Source organism: Furipterus horrens, unplaced genomic scaffold (genome assembly GCF_987537825.1).
Source record: "Furipterus horrens unplaced genomic scaffold, mFurHor1.1.pri manual_scaffold_4, whole genome shotgun sequence".
NCBI lineage: Eukaryota > Metazoa > Chordata > Mammalia > Chiroptera > Furipteridae > Furipterus > Furipterus horrens.
The window spans coordinates 49,757,528-49,774,567 of NW_028327174.1; the positions used below are offsets into that span (position 1 = coordinate 49,757,528).

The 17,040-nt window shown below is 51.9% G+C and overlaps 1 protein-coding gene across 1 annotated transcript in view; it reads right to left on the minus strand.

Annotated features, from left to right (window-relative positions):
- Positions 1-2,006: 2,006 nt before the first annotated feature.
- Positions 2,007-17,040, minus strand: part of KMT2D (lysine methyltransferase 2D) — a 39,140-nt gene continuing 24,106 nt past the window's right edge. The window contains exons 36-55 of the mRNA XM_090273104.1: positions 15,175-15,298; positions 14,949-15,033; positions 14,777-14,843; positions 14,433-14,665; positions 11,490-14,333; positions 11,213-11,353; positions 10,922-11,089; positions 10,601-10,763; positions 9,663-9,738; positions 9,313-9,488; positions 9,084-9,214; positions 8,343-8,475; positions 8,138-8,265; positions 6,840-7,980; positions 5,810-5,946; positions 5,580-5,710; positions 3,622-3,907; positions 3,307-3,380; positions 3,074-3,182; positions 2,007-2,928 (exon numbers count right to left, since the gene is read on the minus strand). Coding sequence (XP_090129230.1) covers positions 2,836-2,928; positions 3,074-3,182; positions 3,307-3,380; positions 3,622-3,907; positions 5,580-5,710; positions 5,810-5,946; positions 6,840-7,980; positions 8,138-8,265; positions 8,343-8,475; positions 9,084-9,214; positions 9,313-9,488; positions 9,663-9,738; positions 10,601-10,763; positions 10,922-11,089; positions 11,213-11,353; positions 11,490-14,333; positions 14,433-14,665; positions 14,777-14,843; positions 14,949-15,033; positions 15,175-15,298 — 6,440 coding nt within the window. The 3' untranslated portion in view covers positions 2,007-2,835. The remainder of the gene's footprint in view (positions 2,929-3,073; positions 3,183-3,306; positions 3,381-3,621; positions 3,908-5,579; positions 5,711-5,809; positions 5,947-6,839; positions 7,981-8,137; positions 8,266-8,342; positions 8,476-9,083; positions 9,215-9,312; positions 9,489-9,662; positions 9,739-10,600; positions 10,764-10,921; positions 11,090-11,212; positions 11,354-11,489; positions 14,334-14,432; positions 14,666-14,776; positions 14,844-14,948; positions 15,034-15,174; positions 15,299-17,040) is intronic.

Here is a 17,040-nt window from a genome sequence, read left to right on the forward strand (position 1 = left end):
GACGGCGAGGGTCACAGGACGGAGCCGCTTGTTATTTAAAATGTTCTTTTTTTATTTGTCGTTTAAAAACAAACTTGGAAGAAGCAAAATCCAAAACTTGCCCTTTGCCTCTTGCAACATAAATTATGTACAGTTCAGAATGATCGCTGATACAAAACATGCCGAGGACCGGGGCGCTGGGGGCGGTGGGGGACAGGGCGCTTTAAAAAGGGGAATCATTTCATCCGCTGTTACGAAGGACCAACCTTGCTGTACAGGATACACACGACACAAAATAAAGTCTTCACGGGATTCACACTTGTCAGCGATTTATTTTTTAAAAAGGGGGAGGGTCCTGGAGGTGAGGGGAGAAGACTGTAAAGGGGAAAAACTGAAAATTGAATATGTGCAAGTGTAAACCAACCCAAAATACAAACACGGGGGGAGGGGGGAGGAGGGAATTCTGATGCAATTATACAGGCGGGGTACTTAAAAAAAAACCAACAACCAAAATTCCAACCTTGTAGCTTGGGTCTGAGTTAGTTTATATAAAAATTAAAAAGTGTATAAGATTTCTTCACTAAATTCTACAGGACTATTGGATACCTAGCATATGCTTACAAAGCCTGCCCCCTCCCCTTTTCCCAATCCCAGGGCCCAGGCCCCAACCAGAGCCTGACTTACAGGAGCCAATCTCCCCCTCCCTGTAGCCTAGACCTTTTGCTCTTGGAAAAGGAACATCCAATGGCTTTGGGGACAGTAGCCCAGTCTCCCCACTGTCTGATTTAATTACAGTGGTTTCTGTGATGGTGGAGGGATGTCATTCTCTTAAACATTTGCAGCTTGAAACAGTTGAGGAAGCAGCTTAAAAAAAAAAAGAAAATCTCCCTACCCCCATCAATCCACAACCCCCCAAATTCAAAAACAAAACAAAAAACAAACCTAAAATCACAACAGCGACCGTGCTCCCCCTCCAGCAGGCCCACCCATCCACCACAAACCAAGCCCATCCTTACACTCCAGACATTTGATTCTTGAAAATATTAATTACAAAATGCCCTTTGCCCACAGCCCCTAGGAGAGAACTGCATATAAGCTTCATCTTCATCCTCATGGCTCCCTACCACACAGGGGTCTGGGGCCTCACCCACCCCCGATCTACCCCTATCCCAGGAAGAGGTTCAACTGCAGCACAAGCTTGGGCAGAAAGGGGAAGGGAAGGGAGGCAGGGAACCCACACCCTCTGGCTCCCCCTGGGGCCAGCTCACTTTTGTGCGTTACAACATAGTCCAACTATACAACAGGGGTGGGAATCGCCCAGCCTCTATACCCCCACCTTACAGCAGTCACAGCCAGGGGGTGGGGAGGAGGGGGTGAGGAAAAGGGCGGTAGGTTGGGTAATGGAGGGGGCCCCCCCACAAGGGGAGCTCCATGTGTCTGCCCCACTCCCCCCTACCATTTATAAACTGGTTTTGTAAAAAGAAAATAGATATATTTATATAGAATATATAAAGCACAAAAATTAGTAGTTTTACATTTGCTCTCCCCGGGGGTGGGGGGAGAGGGGAGGGTTCTCACCTCCAGCCGGCTCCCCCATGTCCCACAAGACTATGTACAATCCCATGTATAAATAGATAAATACCCCCCACCCTCCCCGCGCTGACACTAAGCTCTCCACCCCCACATCACCACCCCTTCCCACCAGACCAGCAGCAGTTTGGTGACTGAGGGAAAGTGGGAGCTCCGGGCCACACCCTGCCTCACTGGGTATGGGCATGCCACTCAGGGATAGCCCTCACCCTACCACCCTCCCACCCCCACCCCATCCAGGGGCTGGAGGGCAAATAGGCTCATGATGGGGTTGGGAAAACAGGAGGGAGATATCCTGGTCCTAGATTTAGCACATCCCTCCTGTCCCCATATCCAGATGGAGAAGGAAGTCCTAGAGCAACTAGGGGCCAGTCATCCCCAATCTTCATCATCATTAGCCTCAACCGCCATCCCATGCCCAGAATTAAAAACAAAGATGGATTTTTTGTTGTTGTTTTTTCTTCCTCCTCCTACCCCCCTTCCACCCACTCAGAAGAGGGCAGTGAGGTGGGGGAGAGGGTTAGGGCAGTAGGGGGCTTGGAGAGGGTCTCACATTTCAAAACAGCAAAAAATCCAACACTTAAATGAGGTAGGTGTGGGTGCGGGGTCTCCTTGCCCGGCTTGCCCAGCTTGCCCTCCTAGGCAGCTGGGCACCTCTTTCCCATTCATGTTGCATTTGTCAGAGTGGAAAACAAGGAAACAAAACCCATAGAGACAGAAACACAGAGGAGAAGAGGGAGACAGAGACAGATTGAGAAGGAAGGGGATGGGGGGTGAGGGTGGGGGCAGGACCCGGCAGGCAGGGCCAGGTGTGGGACCCGGCCTTTGGGATTGTCAAGCTTAGTCAAGTCTCTTTGCAGCCTTGAGTTGGGCCGGAGAGGTCGGTGGGAGCAGCAGGGCTGTGAGGCCCGGCCACACATCCTCCTTCCCCCTCCCTGCTGCCTCCCAGATGCTTCTGGGTAGTTCCCGGCCCATATCCCCCTCAAACCTGAGATGCCCAATGGCTGCTTCTGTCTGGCCCCTCCTGGAGCTAGGGGCAGAGATGCCAGCCTGGGGGCCGGTGGCGGGAAAGAGGGTTGTCCCTGGTGCCCAGGGTGGGCTTGGCCTAGGGCCCTCTGCCCCAGCCTCCTGCTCCAGGGGCTCCGGTCAGCCGGCAGCCCCAGCCCTGGGTCCTGGCTCTGGCCGCTATCTCTCTTCCCCCTCATCCCTTTCAGGGAAGAGGTTCGAGGCGGAGGGACTCCCCTGCCTGATAAGCCTCAAATCTTTTTAGTTCATCCATTTCCGACAATTCCAGGCTCCACAGTGGCAGGGGATCTTGTGCTGATCGTCCTCAAAGTCAAACTGATAGTCATATGTCAGCTGTTAAGAGAAGAGGGCAGAATTAGTACCAGCCCCCCAGAGGAAGTGGAGAGGACAGAGATGATTTGATTTGAGGGTAGAACTTGGCTCTGGGCAATGGTAGAGAAGAGAGAGCTGCTCTGTCTCTCAGGATGCTTCCTCTCACCTCCTCTCCTTTGGGGATTCGCCGGCTGGAGATGATGATGATTTTATCCTCCTTGTCAAATGTCACAACTTCCGCCACACAGTTAGGGGCACAGGAATGATTAATGTACCTAGGCAGTGGGACAGTCAGGGATGCCAGGTGATTGAGTTGGAATGATTTTGGATCCTTGTTGGTTCACTCCCGGCATATCACCCTCAGGGACCCCTAAACCCCTCCTTCCTAATTCCTCTCACCTGGCAGGACCTCCGGTCAACGTGGCATCAATCACATGCTCATTGTTTATCCGGAACATGTAGATGCCTCGATTCTAGAAAGGCAAAAGATGCAGAAGGGGCAAGAGCATCAGAGAATGGCCGTGGTGTGGTGGTGGGATCAGGTAGCAGGCTCAAGCAGTGAATAGGCTTCATTTCTTATTTCTTATTTTTCCTTTCTCCTGCCTCTCACCTCCTCCTCCCACCATTTTCCACCTCCCCTGGCCCCCATCCTGCCCCTTGCTCCTTGGGTGAGTGTGGGCCATGTACCGCGGTGGCCCCTCTGTCAGCCCATACCTGCTCCTCATAGATTTTCTCCCGCCGGTTGGCCACCTCATTGCGAATGATGGTGCCAATGTACTCAATAACCATTGTGTGCTTTTCTAGATCCTTGGCTGCATAGAGCCCCAAGCCCTGGATGCGGGAGCGAGCCAGATACACATTGTTCTTCCACTCAGTGCGCAGCCGCCGGTACTGAGACGACTTGGAGTGCACAAACTGCTTGCTGTACGGGGTGTTAGTCTCGCCTGTGAAGGTGCTCTGATATGCCTTGGACATGCTGGTGCTGTTCAGGGTGTGGGGCCTGGGAGGTAATAGAGTGCATGACAAGACAGCTCTTCCTCAGACCAAGTACACACCACCTGCCTCCTCCCTAGGATATGCAGCATGCCGGTTAGGGGCATGTGCTGCCTTGGGAATGGAGTGGAGGCATCTGGGTCTTGGCTTTGGTGAGGTAACAACTAGCTATGGGGACCCTTCCAACACTCTGAGTGGCACAGAGAGCCCAGGATGGGGGTTGGGGAGTGGAGGGAAGGGAGGCACCAATTCCCCTACACTGAGCCCGCTCTCCCATCTCCCTGCCTTCTACCACCCTTCTGTCAAATGTACTCAAGGCCATGCTCCTCTGGGAGGAATTCCCCAAGCAGCCCAGGCCTGGAATTTAAACTCATGGTTTTCTGAAACATCTGAGTCCTACCTCCTGCACATACTGGAAGCCCTGAAAATGGGGGCTGTGTCTACCACACTAGACTGGACTTGTCATAAAAACTGGCTCTGAATTCATAGCCAAAAGGTGGTATCCTTTCCTTTCTTCAGACTTTCCCCTGTCCCCTTCTCTGATGTAACATTGGGCTCTGTGCAGATGGCTCAGTGCAGGGGAATGACTGCTGCCTGGCAGGATGCCTTTTCACCACCCTAGGGCACCAGCCAAATTCTTCCCCATCCCAGAGCAGTGGTTTTCAAACGTTTTTAACTTCTTTATTTAGTAGAAATCTTTTTTTTTTTCTTAACAAAATGTTATTGGAGCTCCAATATATAAACTAGACGAAAATGAAACTCTTCTGGATGAATTCAATTTGAGGAAGGGGGAAGTTACACACAAGGAGGGCCATGTTCTGCCCACTCTTTGTGTGTTCCAGGGCTTTCTGGAACACACACAGTTTGAAAACCACTGTTATAGAGCATCAAGGATTAGGGCTGACTAGGGTAGAGTCTGACACACTATGACCAAAGGCCTTTACAAAAGCCCTGCTACCATAAATTCTGCCTCCCTCTACCCAGGGACCAAGGTTAGGCTACTGTGGTACACAGAAGGAACAGGAAACCACAAGTCAACAGGTAAGGTTCTAGTCCCAGCTGTGACCTTTGTCTAGTCACTTAACCTTTCTGGGTCTCAGTTTTCTCAGCTGTAAAATGGGGGTCATACCACCTGCCCTACCTACCTCATAAGGTTGTTGTGAGGATCAAATGAGATAATGGATGTGAAAACGCTTTGAAAAAAAAAGTATAAAGTGCTATACAAATTTAAGGTTTTATTATTTTTCTATTATATTTCTAATTATTTACTTTTGAAACCAACTCAGCCTGGGAAAGGGAAGGTGACCCTAGCACTCATGGGAGAATCACAGGCCCCCCTGGGAGCAAAACAGCAGAGGAAGGAGGTGACTGGGTCCCTCATATAGTTCATAAAATTTTACCACTGTCTACCCAGAACCTCCCAGAATCAGTCATTCCCAGGATGCCCAAGGTAAGTCTGTCCTAGGCCCCAGGTCAACCTAGGACACCTGAGCAGGTTGAGGGGAAGGAGGAAAGGGATACCCTAGTAATACCTGCATACCCTCTAATCAGGAGTCCTAGAGTGAACCCCCAGTCTCTACAAAGGGAACTCGAATCTGTAACCTCAAACCCCCAATTGGCCTGAGGGTCCCTACCAACCCCCACACCCACCTCCCCTGGCCCCAGCCCTACAAGCTCACCGTTTGTAGTGTGTGAGGATTTTAGGCTCTGATCGGGCACAGCCAGTAGGGTTTATCATGAGTGGTAGCTCCATTAGGGGGTGGCGTCCATAGCGGAATAAATAATTTTGACAGCTCTCCACTCCAGGCAGCTGTGGGCACAGGTCATGCTCACCTTAGCCTGAGCACTTCTGGGGCAGGACCAAAGTCCTCAGTGCACACCTGGCCCCCAGCCCCCGGCCCCTCCTTACTGATTCAGCTATGCGCAGCACAGCGTGCACTGTCAGCCCAAATAGCTCCTCGCCTTTCAGGTACTCAGGGAAGAGCCGCAACATGTCGGCCTCTTTTCTCATGGCAGCCACAGGCTCAATGATGCGATTCCACACGGCTAAGAGGCAAGAACACACAATAACTCTCAGAGGGAACTTCTGTTCAGTAAACTCAGCCCTCACAATTGATCTGGAGCTACAGCTGTTTCCTCTAACCCATATACCTCCCTGTCACTCATGGCCTCTCAGTCCCACTCTCCTTCAGCAAGTCATACTTCCCAACTCAGAGGGGCATCAGAGTGACTTGTAATATAAAAACATGAACCCAGACTCTGGGAGACCCAGCATAGGTCATGGGCCTTGTGGAGAGCCACAACAACAGGCATGCTTTGCCGTTGGGAAGGCTTGGGTTCAGGTTCCAGTACTGGCCATGGGATCTTAAGCCAAATATTTAAATCTCTCTAAGACTCAGTTTCTTTATGTGTAACCTGGGCATAATAATAGTACCTACTTCAGAGGGTTGTATGAACAAAATTACCTATATAAATCACTTAGCTTAGTTTGTGGCACATTTCTAAATGTTCACTAAAAGGTAACTGTTCTTATTGTTATTTTTATCATTAACACTAAAGCTAAGATCAAAAGAATATTGTCCAGAGAAAAGCAACCAAAGGGAACGCATGGTTAGGATCAGGTTGGGTGAGCCAGATGATAAGGTCTTAGAACTGCATCCTTTTGTTCCACTGGGGATAGGAAAAGGAGCCATAATGAAGTTAAACAAACAAAATCTCTTCAATTACAAGGGAATTAAGGTTGAGTAAGAGTGGCTGTAACACTTTTTCTGGGGATCTTCAGGAGACCTTCCTCCTGGAGGAAGAAAGACCACTCACAAGGTCACAAGGACCCTGTAGGGTCACAAGGACCCTGTAGATCCCTTTTTGACATCATGAAAGGTGATTCCAGGAGAAACTTGCCCAATTCCACATTAGCATTTCCAGGACCCAGTGCTCACCCTGGGGAGAGGCGTCGATGAAGACCAGGTCCTCCAGGCCCTGCTCGATGACTTTGATTATGAACTCTGGCCGCCCATTGTTCTCACCAATAGAACAGCGATAGCAGCAGCGGCGGTTGTTGGTGCGGAGGCTCCAGTAGATGCGTGTTGCCTCGTAGCCCACGGGATAAAGGGCAGTGGCACTGTGGAAATCGGCCATCTGGTGAGGAAGCAACTGTCCAATGGCGTGGAACACGAGGCCCCCCACCCGGAACATGTGCAGCCGTTCTCCCCGCTGGATGATGCTAGCAATTTGCTTCACCTCATCCCGCTCAATGTAGACCCTCCGGAAGACAGCAAAAGAGCTCAGCTCTTGCTCACAGGGCCCTTTGATCTTATGCATTGGACAAAGCATGGTCTTGTCCTTAAAAAACATGCACTTGGCGCGGATGGCGCAGGCAAAATGGTAGACGTTGGGACAACGCATGCGATTGCAGCTGCTGGTGGCACCGGTGCGCTGGCACAAGGAGCACTTGGTTAGCAGTCCTCGGTGCAGGGCCACCTCCACATTCATCAGTGCCCCACCCTGGGTCTCATAGACCTCCGTGGACCACAGGGCACAGTTGAGGTGCACCCACAGGTCCAGGTCCAGGTTCAGCAAGCGGGCGGGCCCATCAGTGGCCCCATCACCCTCCTCATGGCAGAAGCAGCAGCGCCGCATGTCTCGAGGCACCTTGTCAGGGCGCAAGGCTGTGCCAAACTGTTCCATAAACTCTGCCACTTCCCTCTCATCCTCCTGCTGCCCACTGCCCTTCTGTATGGTCAGCAGCAGCCGCAGCCGCTTCCAGCGTACCCCTTTCCACTTCTTGAGCCGAGGGGGCCGGGAATCTTCACCTTCTTCAGGGGGCCGGGCTCGGGGCTTGGGCCGGGTGGATTCAGGGGATGAGACCAGGGGCAGAGGTGAGGGGACTGGTGGCTCAACTAAGGGTTCAGTCGGGAGTTCAACCAGGGGTTCAGCTGGGGGGCTGGTGGGAGAGGGTGCCAAGGGTGATGGGGGAGGGGATGGTTCTTCAGGAGGTGGGGCTGAAAGCTGTCGAACGTCCAGATTAGAGACATTGTAGGTGTAGCTGTGTCGGGTGGGTGGCTCTGGGGCAGGGCTCTCCTATGGAAGAGGGGCACAAGCCCTGTATGGTTAGTGCCAGCTCCTCATTTAACTAGCCCTCTCTCCCTTCTCCCACCCAGATCCCATTCTCCCAAAAACCCTCTCTGCTATCTTTGAGCTACCCAGTGACCCACCCCCTTTTCTCCCCCAAACATACCTGTTTCAGGAGGCTCAAGATATCTAGCTGGCTCTTGAGAGTATAGCCAGGCAACACTGCATCAAACTGCTTTAGCCAGTCAGGGCCAGCTTCTGGGTTTTTGCCTCCTAGACCCTTTTCTTTCCCACCTGCAGGAGGGAGGGGTTAGAGCCTCCTACCAGAATCATTCCCCTTAGGTCCCAAGGTGTTTTCCTGCCACACTCACCAGAGCCCTCAGCTTCCCCCTTCTTAGGCTCAATGCCTGCCCGGGCAGGGCTCTCTGGGAATAGCACCTCATAGGAGTTGGGGATCTTCATGCTTAGCAGCTCTGCCACTGCCACCATCACACCATTCAGGTTCTGCCAGAGCAGAAAAGCAGGGGGAAAGCCGTGTTGGCAGGGTGTGTACAGTGAGCCACTCCCCAAGTGGCCAGTCAGTCCAGCCCTGTGCCATCCAGCTCTTCTTGTGTACTAGCGTTATAGTGGCCTTGCTCAAACTGCTGGGAGCACTAACAGGAACTCCACAAACAGGGGCCTGTGTCAACTGAGTTTAGAAAATGATACACATCGTATCCACACCTTGCGAGATGCATGACACATTAGTAAATTAAGAAAATGAGGAGTCTTGTAGGACCTTGGGATTTCCCATTTTCTTTGACAACGAAACACTGTTAACATATAAGAAAAAAAACAGTTTCACCAAATGTGATGGGGACATGCCGTCTTGTCATATGTCACATTATATACACTCTATTTGTTGATTTGTGTCTTTATCACAGGACTGTGAACCCCTTGAAGGCAGGGACTCCTCATACTTCATTTACTCTAATCCCAGAGCCACTAGCCCAGCCTTCCCCACACAGTAGATCCTCAGTACATAGTTCTGAATGACCCAATTTACCCAGACAAGCTCTAGGGACTGCCCTCTGATCAGCATCCCCTAGGCCTAAGGCACCCCCAGGACACACCTTGGCTGCAGCAGCAGAGACTGTCAGCATAACTGACACCTCACTTCCTTTGCCTTTTTCCCAAGTTGTGGCAGGCAGCTTTCCAGTGGCCTCCAAGTCCAGGGTCCCATAAGGTTTCAAATCTGGGAAGACTAAATAAGAAAGAGGGACTTGTGTAAGCCCCAGCTGCCCCTCTTCCCCAGCTCTGACAACCCAGCACAGCCTGGTCCATGTTCAGGGCAGCCCCTACCTGGAATGCTGGCTCGAGGAATGATAGGGATGACAGGGGAGAGAGCCCGGTCTTCCTGTTCCCACCGGCCTGAGCCCAGCTGAGGGAAACGAGGTGCCTCCTCCCCCAGGATGCTCTCCGGGGATGAAGCCGGCACAATACTGTCAGGAGAATCACTGTCCTCATCACTCTCCATCCTGTGGACCAAAAGCATAATTTGTTGCTACAGCCCTGCAGACCTCCACACCCACCTCAAATCTATAGAGATTAATAAACAGCCTTACTTAAAAGCTGTCACTGGCTGAAGGAAAAAAAGACACAACCTGTCCCCTACCCGCATTCCTCACCCCCATTTCTGACCCAACCCCCACCTGACATCCTCAGTCTGATTGTGAGGGGGTGTAGGCAAGGCAGCCAGCAGGTCTAGACTCTTCACCTCTGAAACATCTGAGGGGTAGATAGGGAGAAGAAAAGTTAGGCTGAGAGTGGCCCGGACTGATGGTGTTTTCTCCACTGCATTTCAGGCATAATTAGTATAAGATCTAGCTTAGCTATCATGACCACTGTCTACCCATCCACCCATCTACCAGTTTGGAGCAGATGAGCTATATCTGAGCAATTCCAATGTGTCAAGCCCTAGGCTTTAGGTACACTCTATATATTTTAACAATTTCTGCTCTGACTGATGTGACTCAGTGGGTAGGGCGTTGTTCTGCAAACCGAAAAATCGCCATTTTGATTCCCAGTCAGGGCCCATGCCTGGGTTGCAGACCAGGTCCCCGGTTGGGTGCGTGTTAAGAGACAAGTGATTGATGTTTCTCTTGTACATCGATGTTTCTCTCCCTCTCTTTCTCCCTCCTTTCCCCTCCCTCAAAAAATAAATAAAATATAACAAGTCTATTAGGTGAGTATTACAGTACCTATTTTACAGGCTCACACAAGTCAACCAAGTTTCTGGGCTATATATAACAAGGCTACATGAACACAGGAACCAGGATCCATACTGAGATCTGGCAGTAGTGGTATATCCACTAAGGCTGTCTGATCATTATAAACACAAGTTTCATTAACTAACACTCTTCCAGTCATCCACTGCCTTCACTGCCTTGGCTCTAGATTCCAGATGCCAATCCTTATCCCCAACAAATCAGTCCTGAAGAAGCCCTTCCTATCTCAAATACCAGTCGTGAATATACACATGGCAACATGCAACCATTCCTACCTTAAACGTATGACAGGGTGCAATGACTGGCTTGGACGCTAGCCACAAAATCTACTAGAGGAAAGGCCCACTCTGCTCTCAACTTACCCCTCAGTGTCCCTTCAGTATCCCGAGCAGAGGCAGTATCCTTGGGGTGCTCCCCCAGCTCTTCAGATGGAGTGACACCATTCACCATCTTCTGCTGCTGCACCGATGGGGGTGGGGTGGGGGGCAGCGACGAGGGTGGTGTCGGCGGATTACTCAGGTTATTCTGGGGGTGGGGTGGGGTGTTGTGTGCAAGAAGGCATAGGGAGACTGACATAATCTCCTGGCCCCACACTGTATCAGCAACTTCCTCAAGTCTTCCATTCCCACCCACCTCCACCTCCCCAAGAACCTCATCCCCAAAAGATATTGTCATTTTCTAACCTTGGTAAGCAGCTGGGAATAATAGTCGGGGCCAGTGGGCAGCACCCCACTTCCAAAGGCCCCCCTCAGCTGGCACTGCCCATTGATTGGGCAGCCACTGCCAAAGGGAGCAAAGAGGCTAAAATTGGCAGTGATGGTAGGCTCCGTTAGAGGCAGCAGGGACAGCTCCTAGGAGGGGCAATATGACAAGGTTGGAAAACCGCAACACGTACATCTCTAACATTGCAGAGCTGGGGGCAAGGGTGCCCCCTATCCTGGGTTGGGACCAGGGGACTGGCTCTTGGGGGTCACCTGTTTTAGCTGTTTCAGCAAGGCCTCGCTGGCCCTGACCCCGTCCTCCTTCCGCAGCTTCTTTCGGGAGCTCACCAACCTGTCGCTTGCCTTCTGTACCCGCTTGGGCTTCGGTGTCAAAGGCTTCCTGGCTGCTGTATCCTAAGCCAGATAAAACCACAGTGAAGACTGCTGTCCTCCTCAGAGCCCTCACTTCTTCCATATGAACAAGAGCTGCTCACTCTGCCCCATGTTCCAGGCCCCACTCTACCTGCTCCACGCTGACTGGAGTACTCACCTCCTTATTGCTTGGGGTACCCTGTAGTTTCTGTTCCAGCCCAGTCAACTTGCTGTCAATGTGCCCGTTGATCTCTGCTCGCAGCCCCTCGGGCCCCCGCCCAGTACTGAGTTGCACATTCTTTGCCCGTAGAAGCTTCTGCAAGAGCAGATGCCCAGCCTCTGAGCGGGGGCCTGCCAGCAGAAGGTGGTTGCTGGTACCTGGTGCCCCTATTGGCTCCCCATTGGCCTCCCTCTTCACCACCTGGGCTCCCAGGGCACATGGCTCTTCCCGAGGCTCCTGCTTGATGCTGAGATGGGATGGCTCAGGCACCGCCTGCCCATTCACCTGCTCCAGATGCCCAGGTACCAGGCTGCTCTGCTCCGGCTTCTGGGCTTCTGCTGGGTTGTCTGGGGGATCCCAAGGTCCCAGCCCCTTGCCAAAGAAGGTCTCTGTAAGCTGGGCAGCAGCAGGTGAGACCCTCCCAGGAGGCAGTTCCAAGGGGGGCCCCTGGGGTTTTGGGGTCCCTGACTGGGTAGGAGGAAGCTGGGCCTCAGAGGGGAGCTGGGCACTGGGGGATGGTAATTGTGAAGAAGGTCTCTTTGGCTCTTGTGGGCTGGATGGTGGAGGTGTGGGATGAACAGGACCAAGGACTGGTCCAGCTGATAAGGCTCCTTGTGGGGCTGGTAGCCGGGGTGGGCCCTGAGGTCGAAGCCCCGCTCCTAACTCCTGGAGGGGACCTGTCTGCGATCCAGGGAAGCCCCCAAGTTGGGGTTGACGGCCTAGGAGGCCCTGGAGGGAAGAGGGCTGGGCTCCAGGATCCTGATAAGGTGGGGTCTGGCGTACTGCCTGACTCTGCTGTAGCTGCCGCTGCATGAGGAGTGCCTGTAGCTGCTGCTGCTGCTGAGGACTCAGGTGCCGCAACTGTGGGTTTTTGGCCAAAACTCCTTGGAGCTGTGCTCGAAGCTGACCCACTGTGGGCATGACTCCAGCCCCAGGCAGGCCCTGCCCAGACTGGGGGACAGATCCTGGTTTGGCAGGCTGTGGCCCTGCACTATTTTGCAAGGGCCGCTCTAGTCCAAGGGGCTGTTGGGAGCCCAGAAGGTTCTGAGTCATGGGCCCAGGCTGCTCCCCTAGGGAAACAGAGGCTTGGGCCAGCAGGTGTGGCATAGAAGAGGCCTCTGAAGATGATCCACTGTTTGGTTGCCCGTGGCTTCCCACACCTGCTGTGTGGAGCAAGTTAACTTGCTGCTGCTGCTGTCCTGGGAGCCTCAAAGGTGGCTGCAGAGGCACAGAGTTGGGTTGTGGCTGGGTCTGGGGCTGGACAAGCAGGAGTTGTGAGTCCCCAGAGAGTGAGGGCTTTACTTCTCCTGGTTCAGTGGCCACTGCCTCAGGTACAGCACCTATTGCTACTTGCCCTCCCTGATGTGTGGAGGGCCCCTCAGTGGCCTCTGGAGGAAGAGTGCTATCTACAATGCTTTGCTCCTTGCTCGTTAGGAGGAGGGTTGGGCCCAGGGCTCCAGGGCTAGTAAAGTGTTGCAGAGGCTTGGCTGGCATTCCAGGACCAAGTGACACCTGCTGCTGCTGCTGCTGCTGCTGAGGAGACAGTAAAGTTCGACTCTGGTTTAAGAGGCCTATCTGCTGCTGCTGCTGCTGCTGCTGTTGCTGCTGCTGCTGCTGCTGTTGTTGCTGCTGCTGCTGCTGTTGTAGCTGCTGCTGCTGCTGCTGTTGTAGCTGCTGCTGCTGCTGCTGTTGTAGCTGCTGTTGCTGCTGCTGCTGCTGTTGTAGCTGCTGCTGCTGCTGTTGTAGCTGCTGTTGCTGTAGCTGCTGCTGTTGCTGTAGCTGCTGCTGCTGCTGTTGCTGTAGCAGCTGCTGCTGCTGCTGCTGTTGTAGCTGCTGCTGCAGTTGCTGTTGCTGTAAGGAGGCCATTGGCTGAGCACTAAGTTTGGGCTGCCCACTATGTGGCAACAGACCTTGCTGAAGATGAGAAAGCCCTGCCATGGATGCCTGCTGTTGGTGCTGCTGCTGCTGCTGCTGGGCTGTGATCAGCCTGTGTCCCATAGGGCCCTGACTCTGCTGTGCCAGCTGAGGTGAATTCGGCAGCCGGGACTGGGTCAGAAGCACCTGTCTGTGAGAGCCCTGGGGGCCCAAAGCTCCAGGGTGCTGTTGCTGCTGCTGCTGCAACACTGCCACCTGGGCAGGGCCCAGTATGCCCTGGGGCCCTTGCGGTGGTTGAGGGGAGAGCTGTTGGACCAAGAGGCCCTGATGGCTGCTGGAAGGTAGAAGCCCCTGGGGCTTGGAACCCAGAGCCTGGTTTGCTTGTACCCCTGGGCCCTGCTGCTGTTGCTGCTGTATTGCCACCTGTCCTAGGAGATGGTGCTGCTGCTGCTGCTGCTGCTGCTGCAGTTTCTGGGCAAGTTGCATGCGTTGCTGCTGTAGCTGCAGCTGCCTTTCCTGCAAAAGCCTCGAATCAGTTCCCAGGCCACGAAGAGCAAGGTTGCCAGGAAAAAAGCCCCCTGAGGGGCCAGCCAGGGTCCCAGCCCCGCCAGAATGTTGCTGTTGTTGCTGTTGGGCCAGGGTCGTGTTGAGAAAGGGCCCACCAGGCTGTCCAGGTAGTGCCATACCCCCTGGGGGCAGGCGAAGACCTGCAGCTTGCCCACTGGGGGGCCCCTGTGGTGGCTGCAGCACATGGCCAGGGAGCAGCTGACCAGGGAGCTTGGTGAGTAGCCGAGGACTCTGGGAAGGGCTAAGGGCCAGCACGGCTGAGTGTTGCTGTTGCTGCTGCTGCTGTTGCTGCTGCTGTTGCTGCTGCTTATTCCGATATTCTGCCATGAGATTCGTGTGCTCCTTCTGCTGCTTTCGGACCTAACAGGCGAGGGTCGGGGACATCAGCCTTGAGCCTGCCCACCCATGCCATCCCTCTTCCAGGCCCCTAGTTGCTAGGCTGACGCCTGCTTTCCCCACCTGATCCAGCTGTTTCTGGATCTTGCTCTGCTGCTCCGTAACGAGCTTGAGCTTCTCAGCATCAGCCTCTGGGAACTCCCGGCCAGCCTTTTTGGCAGTACGCTGCTTGGCACACAGAGCCTTCCGGGACTTGCGGTGCACACCAATCTGCTCCTCTAGCACCTTCAGTTGCATCTGTAGGAGCTGTTGGGTATGGAACAGCCACTCCTCATACTGCCGCTGGTCAGCCTCATCTGGAAAAAAAAGCTGGGTGTCAGGACCTATATAAATGGTGATCCCAATTCCTCTTCCTTCACCTGCCCCAAGCCACTTTCCTGTAGGCTCCTCTCCATCCCCATACTCACTGATCACTCCCTGGGCAAAACTGGGTGGATTGGGACGAGCCTGGGAGGGATCACTGGCATTCCGCTCCTGCAATGAGAGAGACTGCTAAAGGATCATTGTTCCATACCAGTCCCTAAGAAGGGTAGCCCAATGGCATGGGACACAAGTTTTTACTCCCACCTGACCACTTACCTGGCCACTCCCAGCTGCCACGTGGTTCTGCAGATCACTGCCAGTTCCCCCTGAGAGCCTCTGTGCTAGCAAGGACACTTGCTGCCTAGAATTTGCCAAAGCAAAGAGAATGTGTTAGTAATGGGGAAAGTTGAAAGGCAAAGAGGTGAAACAAGTAGGGAAGGAGATCAGGAAGGAAAGGGCAAGGGCTGGGAAAGGAAAGGGCCAACTCTCACCCAAGTCTTACCTGTTCATACCAGGTGCCACTCCAATGCTGCCCTGAGCCATTACCTTCTTGATGCCTTTCAAAGCTACCATCTTGGCCTTTGCAATGGGATCAATGATATCTTCTGCAGCGAATTTGTCCAGGTCTGGAGGGGGAAGAACCAAGTGAGTTGGGCCTTTGGGTCAATGCTTTCATTCTATGTCTGCTGTTCCTTACACCTTGACCTCTACCAAGCCAAGCAAAACAATGGCATGGCATGATGGCAAGACCAGTGGACTAGGAGCCAGGCAGTCTGAGTGACTCAGCTCTATTATGCACAGGACATGTAGACCTGTTTTTACTTATACTCAGTAAATATTTGCTAAGCCAATCTATCAATGTCATTTAACCTGTTTGAGCCTCAGTTTACTTCTCTATTTTGTAGAGATCATGACTCCTTACTCTGCCTATGTCATAGAGCTACTGAGAAGATCACATGACAAGTATATAAATTCGGTTGACCCTTGAACAACATGGGTTCAAACCACAAGGAAATAATTATATGCAGATTTTGAAAAATAAATAATGTTAAGTGTATTTTTCTTCTTTATAATTTTCTCAATAACATTTTCTTTTCCCCAGCTTAGTTTACTATAAGAATACAGTATATAATACATAAAACATACCAGATATGCATTAAGTGATGCTTATGTTAATTGGTAAGGTAGCCAACAGTAGGCTATTAGCAGTTAAGTTTTGGGGGGGAATCAAAAGTTATGGGGTAGGGAACCAAAAAACAAACAAACAAAAAACCCCCCAGAATTTATGTATTAAAAATTGCGTTTATTCTTACATGTTTAAACTTCCATTACCTTCAAAGTACTCTCCATTTGATGCAATACACCTAATCAAGATGTTTTTCCTACTGCCCAAAAGTTTTTTAACTTGTCAATTTTGATGCCTTTTAGCGCTCCTGCCATTTTTTGTTTCACCTCTTTCATGTCAGCAAAATGTTTCCCTTTGAGGACTTTTTTCATCCAGGAAAACAACAAAAAGTCATTCAGGGAGAGATTGGGTGAATAGGAAGGGCAGGGCATGGGTCGTGCTGCTTGTGGTCAAAAACTGCTGAACAAGCGAGGTGTGGGTAGGTACACTTGTAAATTACCCATCATGAAATGGACAAATGAATTCAAAGAATCTTCAAAAATAATTCACTGAAGCTGAACACAGACCCTCACAACAATGCCAGCTGGTATACTGACAAAGATGAGTTCCTAGAATGCTCACCTAGTGGAGGAAGCCTGGGAGCCTGCCCTTCAAAAAGATAATTCCAGTGTTTTTGGGTCCCCCCTTATATATGTAAATTTGACTACATGGGAGTCAGCACCCCTACCCTCATGCTGTTAAAGGGTTTAACTACATTTTATGACGTAGAAAGCATTCTCCAAAAGTAGTGTTCTTAGAGAAACTAATGCAGCCCAAGAACCCAAGATGTGGGCCCTGTGGCAAAGCTCTAGACGCCAGAGCTGTCATGGGCCACCAACAGCCCATTCACCTGCCTGTCCAGGATGCTGGATTCCTAGAAAAGGAGAAATAAGCAACCACCAAAAACTTCAATCTTTCTAAAATCATTCACATTGTATATCTCTCCACCACTCAGAAAACTTAACTGACTCCCCACTTTTTAAATGACTAACCAAACTCCTTCCCTAGGTCTTTTGAAGCAGTAACATAGTTAAGAGAATCAGAGGGCCAGGGTTCAAACTCTAGCTGTTAGTTGTGTGATATTGAGCAAGCTACTTAACCTCCATGCCTCAGTTTTCTTTCCTATAATCAAAGATAATAATAGTACAGTAGTCCCTCTCTGTATTGCCGTTCACTTATCGTGGCCTCACTGTATCGTGGAAT